General features: G+C 40.5%; 1 protein-coding gene across 2 annotated transcripts in view; it reads right to left on the bottom strand.

The window, feature by feature from the left end:
- Nucleotides 1–2,582: 2,582 nt before the first annotated feature.
- LOC143281960 (acyl-coenzyme A synthetase ACSM3, mitochondrial-like) overlaps nt 2,583–10,000 on the bottom strand; it is a 28,098-nt gene continuing 20,680 nt past the window's right edge. For both annotated transcript variants that reach the window (XM_076587297.1, XM_076587307.1), the window contains exons 14-17: nt 9,111–9,238; nt 8,058–8,157; nt 6,465–6,584; nt 2,583–4,456 (exon numbers count right to left, since the gene is read on the bottom strand). In XM_076587297.1, the coding sequence (XP_076443412.1) occupies nt 4,364–4,456; nt 6,465–6,584; nt 8,058–8,157; nt 9,111–9,238 (441 nt within the window). In that variant the 3' untranslated portion in view covers nt 2,583–4,363. The remainder of the gene's footprint in view (nt 4,457–6,464; nt 6,585–8,057; nt 8,158–9,110; nt 9,239–10,000) is intronic.

Below are 10,000 nucleotides of genomic sequence, written 5' to 3'. Positions count from 1 at the left end.
ACAAGGAGGCAAATTGCACTGGGACTTAGTGCTGCAGTCTTGGTTGCTAATTAGCCTTTGGGAACCGTCCCAGTGCGGAAAGTCCTAAGGCCCTCTTGATCGAGAGAGTGGGGATGCAACTTGGGCAAAACACTCTCCTAGATAATCAGGACAGCAGTTACCCCCTCTGCTGTTCTGATAGTCATTGTCGTACACGACTATCATATACTGGTCCTAGAAGGACACCAATCAGCATGGGTAAATCAGGAAACAGCTGCTGTGTGCTTGAGGGATGAAGGTGGCCACCAAGCAGGTTCTACTGAAATGTAAGGAAGCCGGACGGATATGATGGGGCCTTGTGGGGCAACCGTGTGCCTGAAAGACATGGTGCTTAGTTCCAAATGACAACAAAGTCATCCTCTGACAGGCCCTAGGCTGGAGACTGGGGATCCAAGATGGGATAGCCTGTCTAGGCTAGAAACCTCTGGAATGTTTCATCGGAAAGACAGTGCTTGAGAAGGAATACCCGTCTGTAACCACAGCAGTGGTTGTGTGTCGAGACTGCAAAGGTCAAGACCAAGTGCAGAAAGTACTTTCCAACGCCAACTGTTTGAGAAGGTCGATGCTGGATCCCAGTTCAAGCAAGGGTGATGGGCCGAACAAACGGGTCTGAATGCGGCATCTGCTGTGCTGGTATGAGTGGGCATAAAAGTGTGCCCCTGTGGCTAGTGAACGGATTGTTGTGCTTTGTGAGATGCATCCGCCTTCATCAATAAGCTTTTTTCTCCCGAGTATAGAGGAAAGCAATTATTACACAGGCCTTCTGCTACTAGTGAGGAGCGGAAAGGATGGACTTAGGGTGGAGCAAGTCAGAAGTGTACCCTATGCCAAGCGTGAGACCCGATTGTCTCCTGCCCAGTGGGCAGTTTTGGGGCCTGATAAAACTTGGAAGGCATAGACATACACCCATTCATGGGAGGGCCGGCTAGGATGTAGGGCCCGTGTGGAGCTGTTGTCACAACCACAGTGGTGCAAACCAAGGGTTGTTGTAGGCAAGGGAGGGAAGAAGGAATGCCTTACAAACCTGGAAGGAATGAAGGGCATGTGTGTCCAGAGTGGCACGCCAACGTTGGACTGCCCCATCCCTCCTTGTACCAAGTTAGGGCATCTCTAGCCCTCTGGGTGAGGAGGGAGTGTGTGTGGGTCCCTTGGGGCCAGCTACAGCAGAGATGTGGATGTAGCCAGGAGCAAATGTTCAAGCTTGCACGAGACAGACAGTTGACTCTGTATGTAGTAGTCCTCCAAAATGGAGTGAGGAAACTATATCCTAAGATGTGTACAAATATGTACATAGGATGTACGTAGACTTCAATGAGGGAAGATATCAGGGAATGTGACCATGCCTATAGATCAATGCACGAAAAAGAACACATGCACAAGCATATATGTAGCATACATGGATATGCTCAAGTAAATGGGTATGTGAACTGAAAAAGTAATGTAAAAATGTCTAACAGGTATGTACATACACACATGAATATTGTGCCTGAATTTTGATACACAGTCCTGAGCATCAGGTACAGAAGCGTGCAAAAATATATGTGCAGATATATTGCTCGTTAGCGAATCTCAATGTATAGAGATGGAAGTGTAATTGTACATGTTTATGAGAAGAATGTATAAACATATTGCAGAAAGACACGCACATAATATATGTAGAAAGAAATGGACATGCATGGATTTGTGCGTATGTCATATATATATATATATATATATATATGTGTGTGTGTGTGTGTGTACACACACATATATATATATATATATATATATATATACACACACACACATATATATATATATATATATATATCTGGGTCATTTTTTATAATTAAAAACTTTTAATTTTAATTATAACTTTAAAAAAAATTATGATACATCAATGATAATAATTGTATTATTATGTCTGTTTTATTTAATGTTATTGTGTATATCAAGAAAAGAATGGTAAGTGGATCAATTCCTTGCAGAGCATTATATGTCTGCAAGTGCTGGGTGGTGAAGAGCCCAACACGTTGAGTGGCACATAGCCTGAGAAACAGAGGGAGGAAAATAGGGGTTGTCAGTAGCTGACAGAGCTGCTGCATAAAGCCCTCAGGTGGGCAGCAATTTCCAATGAGAATGCAAAAGAACATTGCATGTGGTCAGTAAAGGACTGCTTGCGGTGTATGTGCAAGCGAAGTAATTGCGTTGCCAACTGCCCAGGTTTCAAAAGCAGAGTTGCCTCCCTTGGCGCCGAAAATCGGCGAAGTGCAGGGGGTCTTTATAGCACATATTCTCTTTTGTGACGCTTCCTCGCTGTAGAGGGAGGAATGTCATGCCGCGTGTGGGAGTCCGCGGTTTGATGCCACCATAACTGACACGGGTGAAGTGGGCCTCAAGGGAGTTAATAATAACATCCCTTTTCGAACCTGAATGGAATGTGAGTTGTGAGTTGCAGTCTACAAATTGCTGAAAAACAACAACAAAAAAACCAACAGTAATAATAAAAATATTGTCACATTGCAACGTTCTCCAAAGTAATCTCACAGTCATTTTCGTTTGTTTTTTTTTCTTTTCTTTTTTTAAAATCACTTTATTCAGGCAAATGTGAACACCTGGAAGACATCACATCCAACAAATATTTTAAACAGTGCAATTCAAAACAAATGATGCACAGTATGATAAATGCAAGTACAGAATTATCTCCACTGAAAAGAACAATAACATTATTGCTGAACTTGTAATAATGCTGCACAGTACAGTTTTTATAAGCACTTGAGCCATTTTCATCAATACAAATATAAAAGGCAACAAAACTACATATGTATGCATAGTTTATCAAAGCAACCAAACTGCATATGTATGTAAATTTCAAATCATTTTTGTATTAAAAAAAAAAGAAGAAAAAAAAAAGACATAATGTACACACACTGTACATAACAGCTTTAAAAAAAAAAATATAATAATAATTAAAAAAGAAAGAAAGAAAAGAAATAAAAAAACAACATTTTAAACAATAAAATAAAATAATGATAACAAACAAGCTAATAATAAACTCTTCTACAGATAATGAGATGAACATATTGGTGAAACACAGAAATATAAGCTGAATGAACATATCCATTATGCAATGCAGAAATAGAAGTTGGATGAACAGACAGTTAACAGATAAACAAGTATTATGAATCTAAAAAGAGCTAGAAATATACACACACACACACACACACAGAGAGAGAGTACAGATACAAATTTTCTGCAAGGTCAGACAAATGTATGAAAATTCAGGTTTACATAATATTCAGAGCAAGTTCTAAGGAAGTCTGTGGGAATTTCAAAAGGCATAACAACAAGAAAGCACTTTAGTACAACCGAAACAGATATTAAAAAAAACTAACACAAATTCCAGTTGCAAATTTCCCTGAAGTCCGAGCTGTTTCCATGGTAGACAGGGCAAAAATAATTAGCTATCAAAAGTTACAGTGAGTACAAAAATATTCCAGATAAATCTCAAATGTGGATGATAGTCATGACATGTAGAAAAAATAATATATAACAAGAAAGGCAAGGCCTTCAAGACTCACACAGACAACCGAACACCGGGTTAAAACATAGACTCACTTTGTTTACACAAGTGAGTCAAAAATTATCAAAATATTTCCAATAATTCTCAAATACAAAACAGGCCCAATCCTGAAAATAGATACAAACTTGTGACAATACTGTTGAGTTACATGAGAGAGGTGACTTTTTTTTTCATCTCTCTTTTTTTTTTTTCTTTTTTTTTTTTTTTCTTTTTCCATACAACTGACTCAGAATCAGTGAGAATTCCATCTGCTATAATTTCAGAGGGAAAGTTTTGTCTTTCTCTGATATTGTCTCAGTGTGCAACAACTGTAGATGTACATAGATTTGGTCACCAAGTAAATCACAATGATTTGATACCAGTCATATCATGCCAAAGCTAAAAAAAAAAAATACACACTGTGGTTAACATTTGTATATCTGGATCAGTTTGTGTGTGTGTGTGTGTGTGTGTGTGTGTGCATGTGCATGTGTGTTTGTGTGTGTGTATGTTTGTGTCTGTGTGTGTGTGTGTGTGTAGGAGAGGTATAACTGATGGGAAAAGCATCCACAACAATGTAACTACAATCATGATCCCAAAAGAAAAGCATGGTTTGCAGTCTTATTTGAGTGGAATCTTTCATGAAATCTATGACCTTGTCAGGTTACTGCTACAAAACCAAATATTTACCGCATACATGAAGTTCTGGACAAACTGAAGAATTCTGTGATTTTTCCCCATCAAGAATGTCAAGTAAACACAGCAACTGATGCATTGCCCAATTCACTCTTTGCTCTTCTTCCATTCTTTCTCCCTCAGTTCCACCCGACGGATTTTTCCGCTGATTGTCTTGGGTAAGTCTTTGACAAACTCAATCTGAACAAACACAATATTTATCACATTAGTACCCTTCTAGAAATCATCTGCAACATCTATGATAAAACATAAAACAAGATTTGTGAATATGTTTCACAAGAAGATACTTTTCAATAAGATTTTTTTTTTTTTTAAATTAAGGTAATATGAACAAAGTATGAATAAAAGCAGGGAAGAGGAAGAAGCATGCTTGCACGCACACACACACACACACACACACACACACACACACATATATATATAAAAAAAAATGACAGACTGATAAAATAATGCCCTGATCTCCAAAACCTTGTGTTGTGCCAATGAGCAGGTTCAGGGGAGTAAAGAGGGACACAAAAAAGGTTTCTGAAAACCCCATGTATCCTGAGTGTCAGCAGAACTGAAGACCCTGAAGCACACCTGGTGCACCATTCACATACTGGCCCAAAACAGACAGAGGAGTGACAGTCTTTGTTACTGCCCTACATGCCAGAGGGCATAACAGGCTGTTAGTAAGTCACACAGTTATGAAATGACTATTTCGGTGCAGCAGGATAAATATCTTCTGTGCAGTTGCATGTGTTATGAGTGCATGAATGTTTGTGAATGTGCGCGCATGTGCAGCATTTGTGAATTGTTGTGTTTGAGTGTGTACATGTATCAGTGCAGTGTTGTGCTGTGCAATACTGGGCATTGACATGACAGTATGCCTGTACAGGATGGGTAGCTCAATAAATGCATGGCAACTCATCAGCATATTGAATGTTTGTATGTTTGTGCATATACCTTTTCTGTTGATGCACGAAGGATCTTTATTTGCCTTTTATGCCATGCTCAGATGGTGACAGTTTTTAATTTCTCTTCATGGCCATACTGCACTAAGCTTGTGTCAATGTTCAGTGTCTGCAGATTCATGGTGACTGTCAATGGAGGGAAGCTGCTTATTCAGTCTGGCTCCATGACTAAGTGATGAATGTTGTTTACTGCTTTTTTCAGCAGATATGGCGCAGTGTGATGGAACAATCCACATGTTATGACACCTTGAAAATTAAACTGTAATCAGTTTTGGTAGTGCTGTTCAAAATTCTTGCCCAGTGCTGCAGGTGTCAGTATCCCTGAAGCCTGGCTGATGCTGGGGTATATCATGGAAGGAAGCATGCATCCAAAGCCTCGTCAACCTGTCCCAATCCTCTACAGCAGCAGCAGCAAAATCTAATCATCTTCATTTATCATCAATATTGGAAAAACTGGTTCACATTCTGTGGTCATTTTCCTGTCCAGCTCTCATGGTGACCTCAGTTTCAATCCCCGCCCCCCTCCACTTCCGTTATGTTGCTGTTAAGATCCATAGTGACCAGAGATTCATGGAGGGTCTGTAAGGACATGATGGCAACCTCCACTCTGGAGGGGACACTTACTTAGTTTGGCTCTGTGGCTAACCAATTATCAGTCATTAGAAAGCACATCAGGTGAAGTCCTGTGTATGTTGAACAGAGACTACTGAACACCACCAAAATGATTTGGTAGCAATGCAGGTGTGTGGCTTCCTGTGGATTTAATGTCAACTGCTCCCTGTGGTTGGCTGGCATTGTGACTGCAGCTCACAACCCTGAGCAAAGCTGTGCATGGGGGGACTCAGGATGATCTGCATGGGGGGTGGGGGTGGGGGTGGGGGTGTTAATTATTAATTACTATTGTAAACTCTTTTTCCCCCCACTCTTTTGTGTGAAATTCTGGTTGCTCTCTCCATTGAGAGTGCGTCTCACCACTGAGAGCACTGCCTTCTTTATTTCTTCTGCTGCCTGCAATTTTATTTGTTTTCCTATCGAAGTGGAATATTCTAATGCCACTGGACATAAGGACTGCAATAGAACAAGTTTGAGTGTGGCTTGTGTATAGGGGCGGGAGGTCAGGGTTGAATGAGTGAAGAGATTGTGCCACTTAAGCAATGCAGACCATGGTACAGCAGAAGAGTGAAAGAAAGAAAGAACTACTTTGTAATTTGATCAATTAGAACTGAGCAACCCACCTTTCTTGGGTACTTGTATGGGGCTGTCACATTTTTCACATGTTCCTGGAGTTCTGCAGTCAGTTGTTTAGGGTCACAGGACTTGTAGGCTGGTGTCAGGGTCACGAAGGCTTTCACCATCTTGGGATGGAAGAAAGGAAATACATCAAAATAAAATGTGACAGAAAATCACACGTACTAAGAAGGAAATATGTCAAATTGAAATGTGACAGACAATCACACTTACTGAATAGTACACCTCATTGTATCTTCCTCATTGGTGAATAACCAGATTTACTTCACAGCATGTCAAGATACGTCTTTTTCAATAGTAAATAATCAGCTATCTGCATGATGTATGAAATTTTATTTTCTACACTGGCCTTTCATATCTACTCTGCTAACAGTGATTTATACTGCAAGCAATACTTCAAAAAATAATGCTTCAACATCCAGTTCAGGGTCCTTCCATGTTTCAAGTAAAACTATGAATCGGGATATAATGTCCTCTTTCCCAATGTTGAGAAACACGAACAATGACTTCTTACACTGAAAACTGATTTCCACCCTCCTGGAACACTATTTAAATTAGAATGAACATGACAAAACAAAACATTTTTTGACTACTGCATAATTATTCAGGAGGAAGCGTAATTCTTACAGTCTTCTGTGAATTTTTTCCCGTTTAGTTGAAGCACACTTCAAATATTTTACAAGGAGTTTGAAAAAAAAATTCAAATAACAAACATTCATTTGGTGGCCACTGAAGAAGGTTAAGAAAAATAAAACCAACAACAACCAACCCTACTCCACACAGTTCAGCAAGTGCTGAATAAACTGTTCATTGATTATCTCTTGATCCTGAGGAATATCACTGTTAATAAATAGATGTATAACAAAGAAATGAATGAACAGGCAGCGGAAGATGTCCATGTTGCCATCGTTGTAGGCACAAATGCAAATGTTTCATTCAGATTAAGGCCTTGGCCCCACACTGAAGGGGTTACTACAAAAGACCACAATAAATAATTCTCACTTACTAACAAGGGAAACAGTAATCAGGCATGAGTTCTATAAACAAATATGAAGAGACCACAGTGTGTAGCCTTTTGCTTGCTTCAGAGATATACATGGCTAATTCAGAGAAACCTGTCTTGCTTCTTGTTGATGACAACATATTTAGCCTGGTTCTGTACAACACTTTGAATAAATGGATTAACTTCACTCTAAGGTCACGGAAGGCAGGGGAACACAAACAATGGATTCATCTTCTTCAGCCTGACTGCACAAGCGGCACATTACATCCTGTTCACTTACCTTTCTGTACCTAAAGCGCCATAGCAATATCAGAGACACTGAATGTAAATTTGCTTAAAGCACTCTTTACATATCTATTCATTTTTATATTAGTGTATGGGTCTATACTGTGCAAATCTATCACTCAGGCTGATATACATATGGTTGTGATAGTCCTGCCACCTACAATCAATTACCCTTTGTCTAAAACATTTCAAGAATCCTGAAATGCACTGGACACCCTGGTTATCCCAAACAAACACAAACAAACTGGCATAGAGACACTAAGAGTGTAAAGCAAAAGTGAAGAAAACACACCTCTCCCCGTATTGGGTCAGGACTGCTCACTACCGCTGATTCCAGGACGGCAGGGTGCTCAATCAGAGCACTCTCCACCTCAAAGGGACCGACGCGATAGCTGCAACAGGAGAAAGTATTCACAGCAAGAGGAGAAGAGGACAGAAATGGACAGACAGAGAAACAGGCATATATACAGACATACAAATTGACAGAAAAGGAGAGAGAATAGGAAATTTTCTACCTAAAATTACGTTTAAGTAACATACTTACCGTGACCCACTAGTGCAGACTCCGGCAGGGGGCTGACATTCCTGTCCTGTGCAAACTACTATCCACCTATGGGGAGAAAACGAAAGTAGCTACGGCCGATAACCTCCCGGAAGTAGGACACAGGAACATGAGTCATGATGGCTGCCAGAAAAAGAGGGCGCTACTCAGGGGGGCAAAGGGGAGATAACCTACTTCCGGGAGGTTATCGACCATAGCTACTTTCGTTTTCTCCGCATAGGCGGATAGTAGTTTGCACAGGACAGGAATCTCAGACCCCTGCCAGAGTCTGCACTAGTGGGTCACATTAAGTATGTGTAATTAAACGTGAATATCATTTCATTCATTTACTATGATGATCATCTTGAAAATTACAGTCTTCAGTTAACAACTCCTGTAAACCAAGATGATGAATTAATCGTAAATTTTCAGAGTACCACATCAAATGTGTTTTTTGCCTGAATGTCTTGTTTCCTGTTGTCAAAAAGATTGATAAAAGAGGACAGGAGAGGCAGGAGATAAGGGAGGTGGTAAAGAGCAGAGACTGTTGATAATATAATACTGATTTTTTCCTCTTTTTTTTTCTCTCTCTTTTTAATTTTAGCAAGCTCATGGGGTTTTTTTTCCACAGAACCACCATCCTTCAGTAACATGAATACAAGTGTAATGACACAAATCCAATGAATATACTAGAGTTCAAGCAATTAAATAACAATAAGCACATCAGTCGAAAGCATCTAGGTCTGACCATGCTGAATAATGGTGCCATTGTGTCACAGAGCATGAAAGAACAACAAAACTCACCCAGAAGAGGTGATGACATCATCGTCACGCGCCACAAAGAACAGATAACCATCCTCATCCAAGTAGCCTCTGTCTCCGGTGAGATAGAAGTCCCCTTGGAACACAGACTGTGTCTTCAATGGATTATCCTGAAAAATAAATCAGAATGTTAAGTTTGACTTTTTAGACTTGTCTCTTGGCTCCAGTTTCATTATGGGGAGGAATGGGGGGAGGGGGGAGGGGGGGGAGGGAAGGGGAGGAGGGGACGAGGGAGTGTGGGGGTGGGGGAGTTTTTTGGGGGGAGGGGGCATTGCTAAGTGTGAACAAATCTGCTTGCATTGCACTGCATCTGCTACAGTGAGAAAGTCAACTTCAAAGAAAACCAAGACAATGTGATGAACTTAATGCATAAAACTCCGTGTGTGTGTGTGTGTGTGTGTGTGTGTGTGTGTGTGTGTGTGTGTGTGTGTGTTTGTGTGTGTGAGTATGCGCATATAAGTACCAGCTGAAATTGCCACAATGGTCCTAACATCAAATCTGTATCTACCGTCACAACATTAAATCTGCAGAGATGTCAACCCCTGTCAAGTGTTTGCAGGAACAATCAGGAAACTTGGCAGGAACATTCTGAATCTGGCAGGAACACTTGGACTCCGAACCACATCAGTAAACATAAGATTTTATCTTCTGTTCCTGCTGCTGCTTCTTTGACACATCTCTGGCACTGTGTCGCTTCCCTGGTCTTTGTTCATCTTGTTTCTCACAATCGGAATCCATGGCTGACTTCTCTGTTTCCAGCTGCTTATTCCTTCCTGGCATTCCACAGCTTAATCCACCAGGTACAGACGCTGTTTAGCTGAGATGCAACTTGATTCAGCCACGTTCTCTCTTGTTCACGCGAACAATTAAGC

This window comes from Babylonia areolata, chromosome 1 (genome assembly GCF_041734735.1).
Source record: "Babylonia areolata isolate BAREFJ2019XMU chromosome 1, ASM4173473v1, whole genome shotgun sequence".
NCBI lineage: Eukaryota > Metazoa > Mollusca > Gastropoda > Neogastropoda > Buccinidae > Babylonia > Babylonia areolata.
The sequence above is the reverse complement of the archived record's forward strand: the minus strand, read 5'-3'. Positions and strand labels throughout refer to the sequence as shown.